The sequence below is a fragment of the Beta vulgaris genome, chromosome 6 (genome assembly GCF_026745355.1).
Source record: "Beta vulgaris subsp. vulgaris cultivar EL10 chromosome 6, EL10.2, whole genome shotgun sequence".
Taxonomy (NCBI): domain Eukaryota; kingdom Viridiplantae; phylum Streptophyta; class Magnoliopsida; order Caryophyllales; family Amaranthaceae; genus Beta; species Beta vulgaris.
Genome location: NC_079207.1, coordinates 7,027,066 through 7,046,132, shown reverse-complemented (window position 1 = coordinate 7,046,132; position 19,067 = coordinate 7,027,066). Strand labels below are relative to the sequence as shown.

The following is a 19,067-nucleotide window of genomic DNA, read 5'->3' as shown; positions in this document are numbered from 1 at the left end:
AGATTTAAAATCCGACTTTCTGTAGGGTCGGAGTCGGATTATGCATAATTTCCCCCTTGATCCCTGAGATCAGGGGTTCGATCCTTACCCCAGCATTATGTTGGGGTATTTCCTTAGCACGCTATGCATGCCTTACCAGCCAAAATTATGCATAATCCGATCCAAGTCCGACCCGTTGCCATTCCTAAGCACAAATACTCAAATTTAAAAGATGCAAGTCTATTACAAGCAAATCTAACACCTGGAACATATGCCAAGGATATCCTAAGCCATATGGATACGGGGGCTAGTTGCATTTCGGTCACTAATCTAGATACGTCTAAGTACTAGAATCACAAAGTAGTGACTCCACCAAGTAAGTGTTGGCCCAGTGGTGATGGGGACTGGCTTTGGTAGGACGGACCCGTGTTCGAATCCCCGCAACACTCTTGGGAGAGGAATGAAACCTAACCATCCCGAACTTGGTCTCAATCCGGATGTAGCCCGAAGGGTGAACCGGGTGCAAACACCAAAAAAAAAAAAAAAAACAAAGTAGTGACTCCCTCACCGAACTCTTTCAAATGTTTCCTCCGTGAAGATGTACTTGGATCATATTCTCATCATTTTTCCCGCTGATGTACCAGTTCCTCGTATTAAATTGCATTTGCATTTAGAAAAGCCCAAATTCGCTGCAATAGTTCCGCTTTGACAGAATCAGGGACAGTTGCTGCATGACAAGAGATCGTTAGAATGTTAGTAATTACTGAGCGTTTGGTTCATATAGTGGTATGAGTTTGGAATCAGTAATGAAATCAGAGTGGTATAAGTTTGGAATCACTAACGAAACCAAGGTGATATAAGTTTGGAACTTAATACCTACCACCACGTGTTTCGTTTTATTTGGGAATTAAAAGTTTTAATTTCTATTATTTGATACTTAGGGCCTGTTCTCCCCAGCTTATTTTCAGTTCAGTTCAGTTCAGTTCAGTTCAATTCAGTTCAGTTCAGTTCAATTCAGTTCAGATCAGTTCAGTTCAGTTCAGACCAGTTCAGTTCAGTTCAGCTCTTGACAATACTTTTACTCTCACATATCACTATTCATTTCAGTTCAGTTCAATTCAGTTCAGTTCAGTTCAGATCAGTTCAATTCAGATCAGTTCAGTTCAGTTCAATTCAGTTCAGTTCAATTCAGTTCAGTTCAATTCAGTTCAGTTCAGTTCAGTTCAGTTCAGCTGTTTTATGCCGAAGAGAACAGGCCCTTAGAGGTGTTGGTATGAGCCATACCCATCTCCCTCCTTGGATTTCTAAACCTCAAACCTTATGAGTTTGAGGTATGAGTTTTAAACCTATCAATATATTAAACAAACACTAGGTATGAGTTTTACTCATTCTAAACCCATACCTCATACCAAAATCATATGAATCAAACGTTCCCTAACTGATTAAATAAATAGGCTAAATGGAAAACTTTATTTCCAGGGAGACGAGAGGAGGAATCAGTGTGAAAATCACACCAAGTAAATTTACTAAAATGTCCCATCTTTCACTTGTTCAGTGGAGAACAGGCTCTTTCTTTCTGTTCATTAGAGCACAAAATTCAGATGTTAAACTAGAACACACAAAAAAAAATTACAAGTTAAGACTTCAACCTTAATCAAGACTACTGCTATTTTTTATCGTTTCTCATGTAACGAAACCTGGAACACCAGAAATCTTGACTCACAACACGGCATGAATACAGGTTATGCGGCACAATGACGAAAAAGGGTTCATATACTAAAGCTCAATCATTTTCCAATTGATAAGCAGAAAGACCCTATTGAACCAACATCTTTTGCTGGTCTATTTGTCCAGCTTAGCACCCTTAGGCCTTAGAGAGTGGGAGGGGCTGAAAAAATAAGGTAATCTAGCAAAGAGCTCGCTAGATAGAAAGTAAGAAAAACATCCTCTTCCACTGCTATATAATTTACACAGCTAATGACGCAAAACTACAACAATTCTAAGCTACAACATCTCTAATGAAAAGACACAATCATTTATAGCTTTCGTGATCAATTCATTAGTAAAGAAAACAAAAGTACAACCAAATACACCCGGTATACAATTCTTCCACTATATTAAACATCTCTGAAATTTTTTAATATAATATTATAGCTCCCTTCATCCCTAAAAGTGTGCTACAAGATAATTCTCCTTTATAGTTTGTCCCAAATGATGGCGGGCCTCATGTATTGTGAGTATTAATATGGTGGTCATCATGTCTCGAAAGTCAACACGAGAAACATGAAGTGAGTAAATAATTAGGAAATGTACCGAATACAAAACTGACGAAATCTTTATGAAATGGAAGGAGTATTATGCTTCGAGCAATGGTGTTATCAAGATTAAAATCCAAACCATTAGGATTTATATTGAGTTTAGGATTAATTCTATCACGAATATTTCCTTAATAGAAATCCAAATACACACGTAACTGATCATCGTGCATCCATGTCAAATCTTTACACACAAGGTGCAATATAATGTTGAAAGACATTGAACAGCAAAAACATTAACACTATTCAAAGAAATGAGAGTACTTTCATTCTCTGAATAGTCTAACCTATTAAAATAACTGCTTCGTTAATGGCGAGAATGAGCGTATAATAATTTAGTAATGTATAATGCTTAATAAACGTGTTAGTTGAATGCTTAAAATAATGCATGTGAATCAGAATGATGATACGTTAAAAAGATTGATATCTAAATTAGAATTAGTCCATAGTTTAATTAATCTATTTGCGTCGGGTGGTAAGGAAATTAAGTATAAATAGGGTTCCTCACAAAAACTACTTGAAGTATCACTCAAATATTCCACAAATCAAAACCTCTGATTTTTAAATTGTAAGTACACTAATAGTTCTATTCAAAAAAAAAAAAAAGTACACTAATAGTTATTACTATTATGGAGGGCAAAAAGAACGTTTTAACAATTGTTCTGATGATTGCATTAGGTAAGTATGTAATTAGTTTTACATAGAGGTGATCATGGACCGTGTCCGGCCGGACCACGTCTTTAAAATGCCCATTGTCGCATGCCGGGTAAAATTCGGGCCAAATTTTTGTTTCCAACACCCGCTATTTCGGACCAAAATTGGGTCAGGTCAAAAAAATAGACTGAAAAGTCGTTTTTGGCTCATCCAAAGCAAAAAAAACGAATCGGGCCCAACCACGAGCCTAAAATTCTGTCCAAACTCGTCCAAAATTGGGTCGGACAGGAGTTGATCAGCTCTAGTACTTTTACATATGGTTACATTAGAGCATCTGCAATGAGTGGGTTGGTCTTAGTTGGTCTTGGAGTTTTTTTCTTTCTCTCTCCTTTCCTCCTTCTTACACCTCACATCCCACTAAAACTCCCACCAACTCATAGTTTTTTTTTCTCACAATGGTTTGGTTGGTCTTACTTGATTTTTCTATTTCTCTCTCCTACTTTTACCATACCCTACCATATACTCTCTCTCCTACTCAATGTTTATTTTTATATGGAATTGATGATCTAAATTAATAGAAACTAATTAAATTACGTTAAATCAATTTACGTTAAAAGCTAATTAGCTTACGTTAAATTAAATTAGCGTTAATAAAATTATCGAGGAAGAAATTAAATCTGGCAAGAAAACCACGCGTACGTGGCAGCACTTGATTTGCTGCTCAGTGGGGTCTGACGCGCGTCAGACCCACTGACAGCAAACCAGCTGCGAGGGCCTAAATCACCGTGCTACTTTATGCGTGGCGCAATCGATCTCCAGCCTTTCCTTTCTGAAACTGCTGCGTGGCATCATCTCACACCTCCCCCTTTAATCCAACTCAGCATTTCCTTTTTTAAAAAAAAAATTGGGCCAAACTTTTTTGCCATTTGTCATCTTCTCCCTCACCCCAAGCACGCCATCCGAGGTGCTATGTTGGTCTGGAATTCTAGACCAACCAGCTCCAAGGATCAAGGTCCCCAATGGTAAAACCAATTAAAACTAGTTTTTACTATTTGCTAGACCAATTAAAACTAAACCATTGTAGATGATCTTATAGTACTATTTTAGAAAATCAACATGTATTATTCATTGTTAAATATAGGTTTGATTTCGAGTTAGTGTTTAATGAAATACCCCATTTTAAACCTTGCAGTGCAATTGATGTTGGGAGGAAAATCCTTAGGATGCGGCCTTAAAGGTGATAGATGTAATCTTATTACCTGGTGTTGCAATGGTTATGAGTGCTCAAATTCATATACAGGGGGGACATGCGTAGAAGGTAATAAGTAATACTTATGAAATCTTGCTTAAGACCATTTCTTATTCTCTAATAATTGTATTGTTTACAACCTTCAAGTCTAGTATCAAACAAGTCTTTGAGATATAGACGACTATATATTCTTTTTTGCAGTTAACAATACAAATAACAGTGTTGTTTATATGTTACACTATACCTCATTTTTAGCTACAAGTCTACAACATTTGCTTTTCTAACTAGTATTATTTTTAGTCCGGACAATAACTCGGTTAGTTACAATAATCAAAATATATTATTACTCATGAGTTTCATAATTGTTTCATAATATCTAGTGCGAAATTGGAAAATGGGCGTTATGGCATGATAAATTGTTTTAATTATTGTTTATGCCAAATTCTGATCAGGCAGAACTTAGCTGAGGATCTACAGCTAATGGAGATGCAGCTACAAACAATAAAAGATACTAGCTACGAAATTGAAAGAGAATGCAAAGCAAAGGCGAAGACACCAAGAAATGGTGACGCGGAAAACCCCAAGAAGAGGGTAAAAACCGCGGGTGGAATTGAGTCCACCAATCCACTATGTAGGAAGATTACAACTTATAGCTAGTAGCTAGCAGCTTGTAGCTTATGCTGAATACACTTGTAAATATTTGTGAAAGTAAATGGAAGTGTTCTAATGTAAGCAATGTTAATGAACTGCCCTTTTCCCCAATACTTCTACTCCTATTTATATCCATACATTTATTGTAACGTTGCTTTACATGTTTACGTTGCATAACTAATCTCCTAATATGATGCCATGATCTCCTAATATCAAGGAGTATCTCCACTTCTGCTTAATGACTCTGTCAACCCTATTTTGTAGGCGCAACAGCATTACTTGACTTGGTCTTGATCAGTATCCAATGCTCTTTGAATCGAATTTATTCAACTCCCTTCGTTCCTGCTTGCTGTAGCTGCTACCTGGTAACTTCTAGCTGGGACGGATGTATATCCTGCAAATTCAGCTTAGCAAGATTTTTAGGACATAACAATTGCCCCTAACTTGTGATGCCAACCTAGGCGCAACTGAGTTAAAATCGCAAGTTATCAATCAAAAACAAACTATTAGCAAAAGGACTTAAGATCTAAACAAACTGGTATTTCAAAATTTTATCTCTTAATCTGAGGAATTAAAACGTGTGAAGATAATAAATTTTACCCTAGGAGATAAATCCTTTTAATCCGCTGAAAAGATAATTTTCCTGGGGATCAAAAAAAACTCATCAGATTAATGATTACTTATCAACAGCTAAAAGATAATCTCTCACGCATCAATAAATTTTTATCCGTTAGCCCAAACTACCGTTGAGCTACCAGTATTTAAAGGACTCCTCCTCTCTTTGAACTTCACTTTAGTTTCTAGCGACTTCGTCTCCTTCTCAGGTAAAGTTTCTTTCTCTTTCTTTCTTCCTCAAGAATTCTGTAGAACTTTTCTTCCTTTCTAATGGGCAGAGCCATAGATGACGTTGTTTCATCTGTCACCGAGAGAGATATCGAGGTGCTTAAGGTCCTGGGGGGCTTCCCTGAAAATGCTCAGATTATCCTTCCTACACCCGCATGCAGACCCGAAACCTTGTTTCACTTGCAGGTCTTGGCCCTATTACCTCCCAGATTCCTGAACAAGCTGAGAGGTTACCTGAATTGCTCAAGTTTCCTGTCGAGGAACGTACCTTCGCAGCTCCTACCGAGGTCCTACCCTTAGATTTCAGAGCATCTTCTCGTACTAACTCAATGTCGACAGGTAATTTTGATTTTTGGTGCAGATTATACTTTGCTCACAACTCTTAGATATTAGGCCAACTAATTTTTCTCATTCATGCAGCTCCAGCAAGATCCAGTAACTTATCTGACGAAGATGCCATGGACAGGCTCAAGAACAGGAAGAGGTCAGCTGCTTCTTCTGGGCAGTCCCAGATTGAAAGAGTTCCTCGCAAGAACCTTCGCTCATCCTCCATTCCCACCACCATTGACATTACGACCGATTCTCCTAGGGATGAGGTCCTTGTGAGCTTTCCTGCTGACTTTCTAGCTGAAGAAGGTCTAGAAGGTGGGATCTGGCCTGCAGCTGACAAGCTCGTATTTCCAGCTGCGCAAAAGAGATTGAAGGGACAGGACCCTGAGGTCATCCTGAACCATGCTGTTCAGCTATCCCTACAGGTTAGCAACATCTTTTGACCTATTTAAATCAAGAAAAATGATTAAAAGTCGTTATACTTATGATTTTTGTTGCTTCACCAGCTTTCCCAGAGTTGCATAGCTGCCAGGGACAGCTTGCGGACTGTTGCTACCCTTCAGGATAAGGTGGCTCGTCTGCAAAAGGACAATTTGAGCCACCAAGCTAAGCTGGAGAGGGAGAAACAATCCCGGTTGGATGCTGAGAGCAAGCTAGATGCTGAACAAAAACTGATGGAGAAAGAGAGGCTGGAAAAAGATGAGAAGATAGCTGAGGCGGAGAGGGAAAATGCACGCCTGTGCTGCAGCTGTAAGAGAAGCTGAGGAGAGGGCTTTAGACATCCAAGCTGAAGCAAAAATTATCGAAACTGCGAAGCTAGCTTTCCTGATTAAGTTCAAGAAGCTAGATGACAAGGGTGTCAATTTCTACATTGACAGATTCCTCAAGCTGGATTCTATGACCGCTCTGGAAGCTTTAGCTACAGGTGGCAAAACAAATGACTCGGAGAAGTCTACAGCTGAATCCTCCTCCTTCTCTCAACCATCCAGAAGGTGCTGTTCTTGGTGACAAGGACAAGGTTGCTGGCGATGTGCCAGCGTGATCTCTTATTTTCTTCAGTGCTTTCATCAGTTTTCTTTTTGGAACAATTTAGTTTTAATTAGCTTGGAACTTTTACCATTGCCTAGGGGGCAATGTGTTTTTGTAAGAACATATTTTCTTTTGGCAATTTAATCGTTTGAACTTATGTCTTTGCCTTTTGATCTTAGCTATTGATACTTTGATGAGTACTTAAGTTACATGCATGCTTTTGATCTTAGTATTAGAACAACATATTTACCTGGGGTAAGTGTTGTTCAACTTAGGTTGGGCCCGTTTGCTTGGTGCTACGACCACTCAGCTAAGTTTGGGTGAACTAACCCTTAGCTGCTTGATGCTGGTGCTACGACCTTGTAGCTGGATCTCGAAATTCCAGCTACCCACCTGGGTGCTGCAACCCCTTGCGTTTACCTGCGTATGAAGTGGACTTTAGATGGCTTGCTGCTACGAGCACAAAATACTTAAATCGTTAGACAGATTAAGTGTGTTTACCTGGTGGACCAATGCTTTGTGCAAAGCAGTGGTTGCCTTTAAGATTCTGGCGTTTTGGCCCGATAGTAACCTGGTAGTGCCCCAGGTTAGAAATGATATAGCTTAAGGTGAGAAGCGTTCCAGCTTCTAGGTATGGCTTTTCCATCTTTAGTAGTTAGACGATAAGCTCCTTTTCCAACTACTTGATCGATTAGATAGGGGCCTTCCCAGCTGATCCCTAACTTACCAGCGTTGACTTCTTGGGTATTCTGAAAAACTTTCCTTAGAACCCAATCTCCTACCTTGAATACTTTAGCTTTGACATTCTTGTTGAAGCTACGAGCCACTATTTTTGTTGTGCAGCCATTCGACTAATGCATTATCTCGCAATTCTTCGATGGAATCTAGGTCGTAGCAAGCTCTTTGTCGTTGGCTTCAGGAGTTATCAATCCATATCTAGCTGTTGGGACAGCTACTTCCGCAGGTAGTACCGCCTCGCATCCATACACAAGTGAAAAAGGAGTTCTTCCTGTGGCGCCTCTTGGTGTTGTTCTGTTTGCCCACAGCACCTTAGGTAGTTCTTCTACCCATCTTCCCTTCTTAGCTTTTAGGCGCCTCTTAATGCCTTGATAATTACTTTATTGCTGGACTCAGCTTGTCCGTTAGCTTGCGGATATCTAGGTGTGGAAGTTATCAAGCTGATGTTCCATTCGTGACAGAATTGCCTTGTCTTGTCACTTATGAATTGTGATCCATTATCACAAATGATTTCGCTGGGTACTCCGAATCTGCAGATAATGTTAGTATGCAAAAAGGATATTACTTCTTTATCTCTCACCTGCTGGAATGCCCCAGCTTCGATCCATTTAGAGAAGTAGTCCGTGAGTGCTAACATGAAAACTTTTTGCCCTGGAGCTACAGGCAATTTCCCCACAATGTCCATGCCCCACCTCATGAAAGGCCAGGGTGTTAAGGTGGGGTGCAATATCTCAGCTGGCTGATGTGTCATGCCTGCGTTTTTTGGCAGCTTTCGCATTTTTGCACATACTTCTTAGCATCAGCACGCATGGTTGGCCAATAATACCCGTATGCTAGGATTTTGTTTGATAAGCTTCTTCCAGCTGCATGAGCAGCATTCACCTTCATGGAATCCTTGAGGGTGGGCTCCCATTGGTCTTTGTCTAAGCACCTTTGTAATAGATCGTAGCTGGCGCAAGCTCTTTTGAATAGAGTGCCGAAATAACATGATATCTTGTGGCTTTCATTCGCAGCTTCCTAGCTTCCAGCTTATCTTCTGGCAAGATGCCCCTCTCCAGAAAATCGATGATTGGCTGGGTCCAGCTGTGCTTCCTGCCTGGTTGTCATCTGATTGCACCATGTTTACCTCTTTGCTGATAGCTGGCTCAGCTAGGTGGGCTATAGGTATTGATTTGAAATCGCATTTTCTGAGTGCTGATCCGAGGTTAGCTAGGGCGTCTGCCTTGGTGTCTGGTCCCTTGGGATCTGCTTTATGCTGAACTCTTCGAATAACTTGGCTTTGTCTTTGGCTAGCTCTAGGTAAGAGGCCATTTTAGAATCTTTAGCTGCGTACTCTCCATTTACCTGGCTTACTATTAGCAACGAATCACTGAAGACACGCAAACTGTTAGCTTTTAAATCATGTGCTAGTGTCATACCTGCTATTAAGGCCTCATATTCAGCTTCATTGTTGGTAGCTTTAAAATCGCAGCAGATAGCGCGTACTATCATGTCCCCTTGTGGCGACTTTAGCACTATACCTAGACCAGCCCTCTGAAGTTTGAAGATCCATCTACATACAGCTGCCATGAGCCTGATTTACCTACTTTGTTAACAGTGGCGCACTTCTTCTTCAGCGGTAGCAGCTAAGTCAGGGCTAAAGTCTGCCACAAAGTCAGCTAGGGCTTGCGATTTTATAGCTGTCCTGGGTAGATACCTAATGTCATGTGCACTCAGGGATATGGCCCATTTGGCCATTCTCCCTGAATGCTCAGGTTTTCGTAATACTGCTTTGATGGGTAATTAGTCATAACATGAATGGGGTGAGACTCAAAATAGTGCCTCAACTTACGAGATGCCATATATAAAGCTAATACTAACTTTTCAAGTGATGTGTACCTGGTTTCAGCATCCAGCAAGGATTTGCTAACGTAATAAACTGGGAGTTGTTGATTTTCAGCTTCCCTGGCTAGTACCGCACTTACCGCTTTGCTGCTAACAGCTAGATACAGCTGGAGAGTCTCTCCTGTGGATGGCTTTGATAGAGGGGAGGTTGAGCCAGGTAGGCCTTCAGATCCTGCAATGCAGCTTCATGCTCATCTGTCCATTGAATCCTTTATTCTTTTTTAGCACGTTGTAAAACAAGTGGCACTTGTCGGATGATCTGGATATGAATCTGTTCAGTGCAGCTACCCTTCCTGTCAGCTTCTGGACCTCTTTCAGGTTTCGGTGACTGAATATTGATTAGTGCTTGCACTTGGCTGGGATTGGCTTCTATTCCTCGCTGGGTGACTATGTAGCCCAAAAACTTGCCTGCTGGGCACCGAAGGAACACTTGCTAGGATTGAGTTTCATCCCATACTTCTTTAAGACTTCAAAGGTTTCCTGCAGGTGGTCCACATGATCCTCTGCTTTCTTTGTTTTGACCAGCATGTCATCTATATAGACTTCCATCGTGTCCCCCAGCTGCTTCTCGAACATCTTGTTGACTAGCCGCTGGTAGGTGGCACCCGCATTTTTTAGCCCAAAGGGCATTACCTTGTAGCAATAGATGCCTCTTTCAGTCATGAAGGCGGTCTTTTCTTGGTCTGCAGGATCCATTAGTATCTGATTGTAACCTGAGTATGCATCTAGGAACGTTAGCCTTTCATGGCCAGCTGTAGCGTCCACTAGTGCATCAATATGTGGCAGTGGGAATGGATCTTTAGGCACGCCTTATTGAGATCTGTAAAATCGATGCACACCCGCCATTTGCCATTTTTCTTTCCAACAACCACCACGTTAGCTAGCCATCGGGATATTTGACTTCTCGGATTTTGCCAGCTTTGAGTAGCTTGTCCACCTCTCGTTGACTATCATGTTTCTTTCTGGAGCAAACTTCCTTCTTTTCTGCTTCACGGGCTTTGAGTTGGGATCGACGTTTAGCTTATGGGTGATGATGTCAGGCTCAATGCCTACCATTCTTCATGGCTCCATGCGAAAACAGCTTACATTTTTCTTTAAGAATTCAATAATCCGCTGCTTTCTCTCAGCTGGCAGGGATGCCCCAATCTGCACGGTCTGCTCTGGCTTTGCTGGGTCCAACGCCACTTCATCTACATCTTGATCTGTTGGCTTGGCTGGCGCTGGACCTTGCTGTAATTGCTAGATAGATTCCTTTTTTGCTTTTAGAGATATGCTATAGCATTCCCTAGCCAGCTTGCGATCGCCCCTGATTTCTTGTACTCCCCACTTGGTAGGGAATTTAATAGTCTGGTGATAGGTGGAAGGTACAGCTCGCATTTTGTGGATCCATGGTGTCCCCATTATGATGTTGTATGCTGAGGGACAATCTACCACATTGAACCTGGTTTGGAGGTTGACTCCTTTTGCATAGGTGGGCAATACGATTTCTCCGAGCGTTGTAGCTGGCTCGCCATTGAACCCGAACAGAACGGTTGCTTTCCTGAGGATATCAGCTTCCTGCAGCCCCATGCTTTCTAGAGCACTTTTGAAAATGATATTAGCTGAGCTGCCATTGTCTATCAGACTCGCTTCATGAGGCAATTGCTGACGGTGAGAGAACACGAGGCCGTCATGATTATCAGCTTCTTCATCTCCATCTTCTTCGTCGAAGCTGATGGTCATGCTTCTGAGCTTTTTCTCTTCAGCACTCCTCAGCGGGCTAGGTGCATTTTGGAACCTTCTCGAGCAAATCTCTTGGCTGCAGAGTATGTTAGTCCACATATTTCTGAACCTCCAGAGATAGAATTGATTACCTTATCGTGCAGGGGCTCAGGTGGCGGATGAGGCTGTTGCTGGCTGGGGCCAGCTTTATCTTCTTGCTGCCCCTTTTCCCCATCAAGTGCTCGAGATAGCCCTTCTTGAGCAGCCAGCCACCTCCTTTTTGAGAGCATTGCATTCTTCTGTTCGATGGCCATGGTCGCCATGGTAGCTACACCACTTGGTGGTGTCCTTCTCGCTGTCTGGTCTGTCTTTGCGAGGCCACCTAATGTGGTTCCCAGCTTTTCTAATGCGTTTACTACGCCTCCTGCATCCACGTTAAAACAGTAGGAAGCAATGGAAGGGTAATCATTGTTAGACGATTTACCTGTGGCCTTGCTGGCTACGTTATTACTTTCGCGCTTCTGATATGGCTGATGGCGCCAATCAGTCTTCTTCTGGTTCTGGGATTTCCGATCGTAGCTAGGCTCGCTCACGTACCTGGACGCCTCGTCCTCCTCGACACGTATCTCAGCCATAGCTCTGGCCCTGACCTCTTCGAATGTGCCACATGGGTACCTGGTCAATTCATAATACAATCTAGATTTATAGGTTAGTCCTCTCCTGAATGCTTCGATAGCTGTGGGAACATCCAGGTTCTTGACAGAGATCATTTCCTTGTTGAATCGATCCAGGTACTGCCTCACAGCTTCATTGGCTTTCTGGGTGATGCGGTACAGTCGCCGGTGTGCTTCTCTAGGATCCTGCTGCTTGCAAACTGCATATAAAACTTGTTAATTAAAGCAGCAAAATTTTGAATGCTACCTGGCTTAAGACTTATCAGCCATTGTAAAGCAGGTCCAGATAGGGTGGCCCCGAAGGACTTGCACATGGTGGCTTCTAGCAGATGCTCAGGAATGGACAGAGTCCACATCTTCTGTTTATATTGAGCCACATGGTCATAGGGATCCGCAGCTCCATCATACAGCTTGTGAGGCTGGGTCACGTTGATCTTTTTGGGAATCCTGGCTCTTGCGATTTCTTCCACGAAGGGGGATTGGGCGTAGCCATCAGGAGATTCTTCAGCCACAGGGGTAGGTGCTCCAGGTAGCTTCGTCAGCATGCGAAGTATTTTCCTGTTCTGAGATTCTAGGAGCGCCATTTTCCTGCTGTGGGATCAGCTTCATCTGCTTCATCGTCGGATCTAGCTGCTCCATCTTCACCTTCCTGGCCTCGGAATCTTCGAGTCAAGCACCTTAGGAATTACGTTCCGGATACGTGTTTGGGTGTTTTGTTACTTTTGACAGAATCCAATTCTTTTCTGAGGCTGTCAATGGTCTCTGGGCCTCAGATTGAGTGCGGTGAAGGTCCTCCTGAGCCTTCAGCAAAGCCGCTTTCATTGCCTCAGCAGAATCGTCAGCCATTTCAAAGTTGGGTTGAAGTGTTTCTTTTGGGATTTTGATGAGAGTTTAGCTGTAGAGCCCCACGGTGGGCGCCAAACTGTTTATGCCAAATTCTGATCAGGCAGAACTTAGCTGAGGATCTACAGCTAATGGAGATGCAGCTACAAACAATAAAAGATACTAGCTACGAAATTGAAAGAGAATGCAAAGCAAAGCAAGACACCAAGAAATGGTGACGCGGAAAACCCCAAGAAGGGGTAAAAACCGCGGGTGGAATTGAGTCCACCAATCCACTATGTAGGAAGATTACAACTTATAGCTAGAGCTAGCAGCTTGTAGCTTATGACTAATACACTTGTAAATATTTGTGAAAGTAAATGGAAGTGTTCTAATGTAAGCAATGTTAATGAACTGCCCTTTTCCCCAATACTTCTACTCCTATTTATATCCATACATTTATTGTAACGTTGCTTTACATGTTTACGTTGCATAACTAATCTCCTAATATGATGCCATGATCTCCTAATATCAAGGAGTATCTCCACTTCTGCTTAATGACTCTGTCAACCCTATTTTGTAGGCGCAACAGCATTACTTGACTTGGTCTTGATCAGTATCCAATGCTCTTTGAATCGAATTTATTCAACTCCCTTCGTTCCTGCTTGCTGTAGCTGCTACCTGGTAACTTCTAGCTGGGACGGATGTATATCCTGCAAATTCAGCTTAGCAAGATTTTTAGGACATAACAATTATTTTTCAAGAAATTGGGGATAGAAATTACAATATCAATGGAATTGGGATAAGACAATGTTATTACCTTAATAAAAGTACTAGAGATCAAAAAGCTTTGTCTATGTCTTAATAGTTACATATAATTATAACACTTTATTATGTTTTACTTTGAAATATTAAACATTGAAATCGTAGTGGATTGGTGGTTATACTCTTGTCTTTTATTTGAAAGGTCATGTGTTCGGATCCTAATAGCTTCACATTGTTAATCTTTTTTAATAAGATTATAAACATGTATTAGAAGGTTGAGTAAAGTGTCACGTGGCACCGTTACTTTGATATGATACTGATCGATATATGAAACCATAAATAAGATTATAAACATGTATTAGAAGGTTGAGTAAAGTGTCACGTGGCATCGTTACTTTGATATGATACTGATCGATATATGAAACCATAAATAAGATTATAAACATGTATTTGAAGATTGAGTAGAGTGTCACGTGACGCCGTTACTTTGATATGATACTGATTGATATATGAAACCATAAATACGTTTTGCAGACCCTGAGTCACGTTGCAGCGTAATAGGGCAGGAATGCGGGTTCTTCAGCTACCCATGCTGTGGAAGAGAAGTTTGCTCGGCAACATTTGCTGGAGGTCGATGTCGATAAAAGTAACAACACTTTCAAACCAACAACAAAAGTTATCATACTCATATATTGCTGCTTCTGCTATTTTGCTATTTTGAAGTCTTTGGTTTCATGGCTTGGCTTGTATATTTCATATTTGTAATTACAACACATCTGGTTGATGTGTTGTATCATGTATGTCATGGTTGTGAATTCTCCCGTGGGGATGTATGCTAATAAAATACTGTTGTATTGTATATTTTTGTAAATTATTGTGAATCGCACTATCGCAGGTCAGTTAATACCTATTTGGAATCGGGAAAGAAACCAATACAACTTCAATAATAGGCAAGATTTCACTATTTAAAATATAATTAAAAATAAAAATCTAACCCTTTGAGTTTATCTATATTAGACAACCTGCTTTTCGCAATCTCGAATGCAATATTCGTTAGCTATAATATAAAAGCTCGACTAGTAAAAAAAAAAAAAGAGTAAAAGATAACTATTGAATCGTGTCAGCTCATTTATTGCAGTTTAAAATTACACTATATTTATGGAAAGATCCAAGATAGGAACAACAAATTAAAATTTTCCAACGACAAATACAGGCAAAAGAAAATGAAAGGAGTACATAATAACAATTATCCTTACATAAAGCGAATATGATCAATGTTAATATCTAAATAGTATAAAAGCGAATATATTCAATATAACATCTGTTAAGAAACAGAGAAAACAAGATATGAGATACATCATCTTTCCTAATCTCTATCTATCTTTGTAATCCTGGGTTAACAATTAAGACGAGGTGAGTTTGGTGCACAAATTATTGTTAGGAAAACGAATTTGAATACCTTGGCAGAGAAACACGTTCTATTTCAGATATGTAGTGGAACTTGATGAAATCAAGTTCTATTGCAACACAACAAAACAATAATCTTAACGAGCAATACTGTGGAAAATCAGTTTGCTCCGACGAACCCTTATTGCCCAGCCATGCTCCAGGGTGTGAAAGACGATCCGTGACATAGAGCTAACAAACAAGCCGAATTGTAAGATTCGAACACAACTTAGCAATGAGTGTTCTCCTTTATATCACATTATCATGGTTCTTTTTATATAAACAAGCACAAATACTCGAATTTAAAAGATGCAAGTCTATTACAAGCAAATCTAACACATGAAACATATGCCACGGATATCCTGAGCCATATGGACAAGGGGGCAAGTTGCATTGCAGTCACTAATCTAGATACGTCAAGTACTAGAATCACATAGTAGTGACTTCCTCACCGAACTCTTTCAAATCTTTCCTCCGTGAAGATTTGTACTTGGATTCTCATCTTTTTTTTCTCTGATGTACCGGTTCCTCGTATCAAATTGCAGTTGCATTTAGAAAAGCCCAAATTTGCTGCAATAGTTCTGCTTTCACAGAATCAGGGACAGTTGCTGCATGACAAGAGATCGTTAGAATGTTAGTAACTACTGGGCGTTTGGTTCATATAGTGGTATGAGTTTGTAATCGGTAATGAAACCAAGGTGTTATAAATTTGGAACTTGATACCTAATACCACGTGTTTCGTTTTATTTGGGAATTAAAAGTTTTCTATTATTTGATTCTTAGAGGTGTTAGTATGAGCCATACCCATCTCCCTCCTTGGGTTTCTAAACCCCAAACTTCATGGGTTTGAGGTATGGGTTTTAAACCTATCAATTTATTAAACAAACACTACGTATGGGTTTTGCTCATTCTAAAGCCATACCTTATACCTCATACCAAAATCATATGAATCAAACGTTCCTTAACTTATTAAATAAAAAGGCTGAATGAAAAACTTTATTTCCAGGGAAACGAGAGGAGGAATCAGAGTGAAAATCACACCAAGTAAAATTACTAAAATGTCCCATCTTCACTTGTTCAGTGGAGAACAGGCTTTTTCTTTCTATTGATTAGAGCACAAAATGCAGATTTAAAACTAGAACACAACAAAAAACATTACAAGTTAAGACTACTGCTATTTTTTGTCGTTTCTCATGTGACGAAACCTGGAACGCCGGAAATCTTGAATCACAACACAGCATGAATACAGGTTATGCAGCTTGCAGCACAATGATGAAAAAGGGCTCATATGCTGAAGCTCAATCATTTTCCAATTGGTAAGCAGAAAGACCCTATTGGACCAACATCTTTTGCTGGTCTGTTTGTCCAGCTTAGCACCCTTAGACCTTAGAGAGTGGGAGGGGCAGAAAAATAAGGTAATCTAGCAAAGAGCTCGCCAGATAGAGAGTAAAAAAAACATCCTGTTCCTTTTACCAACATTCCATAGCCACACAACCACATCCTCTTTATAAGAACCACTATTCCCCTCCCTCCGCCCCATGTTAAAAGACTCACTTCTAGAGGTGATATCAGAGCCTTGCTTTTCGTATTTCCCTATAACAGGTAATCATGCAGCTTGCCAGAGAATCTCAATTTCATCACCTAGAAACAACACTCTCCATTTCTTACCAACCCCTCCAATAAAAAAGGAGCTGTGAGATATGTGTGAAGACAAGATGGTGGGAAAAAAATGGGGAAGCTTCGTACTTAATTGTAAGTGGAAAAGCATTGCTGCTTACTAGATCACATTTTAATTGGTAAGATTGTGTACATCCATCCTCCCTTCCAGGTTATCCAAAGCAAGTGCCTGTTTCCGATCCTCGACATGAGAAGGGACACTTCACCACTCCAATTTAGGCCAAACTCATGAATTTTTTTCAGAAAATATCCGAATCCAACACTCAAACCCATACTAGAGTCGAGTAACGAAGTGGCCTCCTTTACCCCAATGTGTAAGCCTCTTTGGAGGCACAACGACAATGTAAACGTGTGTAGATAAGTGCGAGAAAGTAGTATTGCAAAAATGTCAAGCAACTATACATCCAAACCTCTACGGCTCTACCCAAAACCAGAAACTTAAAAGTGTTTTACACATCAGACCTCAACCACGACAAACTTTCATAACCACCAATATAGCCAAAACCCTAATCTCTCACCAGTTCAATAACACTCTCCACAACATCTAGTCGACTAGTTAAGTTTCAACAGTGCGTTTTGACAAAAGACAACAAACAAAAAATACGCGAGGCAAAAGCTGAAACAAGATTTATGAGAATGATAACAAGTTGTACCTCTTCCTTTAGGAGTGATTAAATGTACAAGATCATCCACAGTTACATTGTTCCTTCCTTTCTTCTTTATAAACGCCCTACAAATCGAAGCAAATCTTAGTCGAAACTCAAACAACACACATTGCACGATTACAAGAGATTAAAATAAACAACCTTCATTGGAGCCTAATTCAATAACATCCTGGTTGACTAATAAGTTCTATTTTTGCAAATTCACATCAATTACACTAAATCACACATACTATCCTAAAACATCAAGAATTATAACATCAAATAAAGTGGAAAGCTAGAAATTTTAACATAAATTGCAGGGTTCGGATTCGAAACCTGCAAATGGCTTTCATTTCATCTTTCCATCCACACTCAATGAGCCTTTCCCTCAAAAGATTCATCAATCTCTCCTTTTCTCCACTCTCAATCAACTGTAAAATCAATCAACCAAATAAATTCCCATTTCAGTAAACCACAAAATTATATGCAACAAAAATCAAAACAAATAAAAAAAAACCCCAAAAGAGCAACAAATCAAAGCACAATTTTGGGGAACCCAGAAAATAAAACGATCTACCCAATAAAAAATAATCATAAGGGAAAAATAAGAGAATAAAATTAAATTAAGAACATATTATAAGAACATATTTATAAAAGGACCTTTATGTTGATTTTTTCTTGAACTGTAAGCTCTTTCTCTTGTTCATCCCCTGCATCTGGTGTTGGTGGACGATTTACTGAATGCCTCCTATAAATTTTTTGACCCAAAAAGAGAGAGATTATTATAGTGAAAAAAAGAGTAAAATTTAGTAGAAATAATAATAAAAAAAGGGATTACATTGGTTATAAATGAAGGAAAATAATGTGTTGTTTATCCAACTGCAATAGTATCTTGCTTGTTCTGGGATTTTTGCTTAGTGTTATCTTTTCAGTCGACTTAAATTAGAAATACAAACAAATGAGTAATGTTTAGATTATATATATATGGATGAATTGGTGAAGATTTGAAGAAGACTAGATGATTCTATTTGCTCAGACCTCATCTGACCTTGTTATGCCGCCTTTGGTGAGATGGTAGGGCTGATAAATCGAATTCTCAATCTCATTTTGGGGCTTTCTTTTATAAAAAAAACAATATGCTTTCGCTTACTTTTTCACTTAATTCAATGCGCTTATTTGATCATTACTTAATTCGTTTTATAATATAAGATGTATATGATGTTCGAGGTCAAATTTTGACCGTTAATTGCTCTTAATATATGTTGTTTGAAAATTTTTCAAAATAATGTTATTATAGTATTTTTCAAGATTGGTATAATTTTTTATTTATTATATTATAAGAGATATTTGTAGTCAAAGTAAATTTTCGAAAATCGTGAATGTCTTGTATTTTGAAACGGATGGAGTAATATCTTTAATTGTGTATGGGGGCTGACTAAGTTCCATTCCAGTTTAATTAGACTGAAGTACACTGTCGTGATCACACATGCTTTCTACAGAACCGTTGACTTCGTCATGTCGGTTCTATTGCGATGCCTTACCGGCATCATTCTACGGGCCTATTGCCAAAGGCTTGGGCTTGATTCAGTCCTATCTATCAGCGCCTACGGGCCTAGAGATAGATTTTGTATACAAGATAAGAATATATCCCAAGGGAATATACATG

General features: G+C 39.8%; 2 protein-coding genes across 4 annotated transcripts; both read right to left on the bottom strand.

Moving 5' to 3' along the window:
• Positions 1-616: 616 nt before the first annotated feature.
• Positions 617-18,539, bottom strand: LOC104895352 (transcription and mRNA export factor ENY2). 3 transcript variants are annotated; one of them, XM_057395634.1, is made up of 5 exons: positions 18,440-18,539; positions 18,062-18,149; positions 17,738-17,832; positions 17,411-17,487; positions 617-706 (listed from the first exon to the last, which is right to left on the bottom strand). In XM_057395634.1, the coding sequence occupies exons 1-5, from the start codon at positions 18,442-18,444 to the stop codon at positions 633-635; spliced, it is 339 nt and encodes a 112-aa protein (XP_057251617.1). In that variant the 5' UTR covers positions 18,445-18,539; the 3' UTR covers positions 617-632. The 3 variants fall into 3 exon arrangements, with proteins under 3 accessions (XP_057251617.1, XP_010680129.1, XP_010680130.1); XM_010681827.4 differs by lacking the exon at positions 617-706 and adding an exon at positions 14,903-15,688 and having other exon boundaries at positions 18,440-18,509; XM_010681828.4 differs by lacking the exons at positions 617-706; positions 18,440-18,539 and adding exons at positions 14,903-15,688; positions 18,240-18,433.
• On the bottom strand, positions 4,957-12,198 carry LOC104902790 (uncharacterized). Its single transcript, XM_010690691.4, has 2 exons — positions 11,858-12,198; positions 4,957-5,242 (listed from the first exon to the last, which is right to left on the bottom strand). Exons 1-2 carry the CDS (start codon positions 12,141-12,143, stop codon positions 5,175-5,177), a joined length of 354 nt encoding a protein of 117 aa, XP_010688993.3. The 5' UTR covers positions 12,144-12,198; the 3' UTR covers positions 4,957-5,174.
• Positions 18,540-19,067: the final 528 nt, after the last annotated feature.

Excerpts from the sequence above, each read along its gene's own strand:
- LOC104902790 (XM_010690691.4), bottom strand. The coding sequence starts at position 12,143 with ATGATCTCTGTCAAGAACCTGGATGTTCCCACAGCTATCGAAGCATTC. Across the intron at positions 5,243-11,857 it reads CGTAGCCAGCAAGGCCACAG|GATATACATCCGTCCCAGCT; the intron begins GTAAATCGTCTA and ends CTGAATTTGCAG.
- LOC104895352 (XM_057395634.1), bottom strand. Across the intron at positions 17,833-18,061 it reads AAGAAAAAATCAACATAAAG|TTGATTGAGAGTGGAGAAAA; the intron begins GTCCTTTTATAA and ends TTGATTTTACAG. Across the intron at positions 707-17,410 it reads AATCACTCCTAAAGGAAGAG|CAACTGTCCCTGATTCTGTC; the intron begins GTACAACTTGTT and ends CTTGTCATGCAG.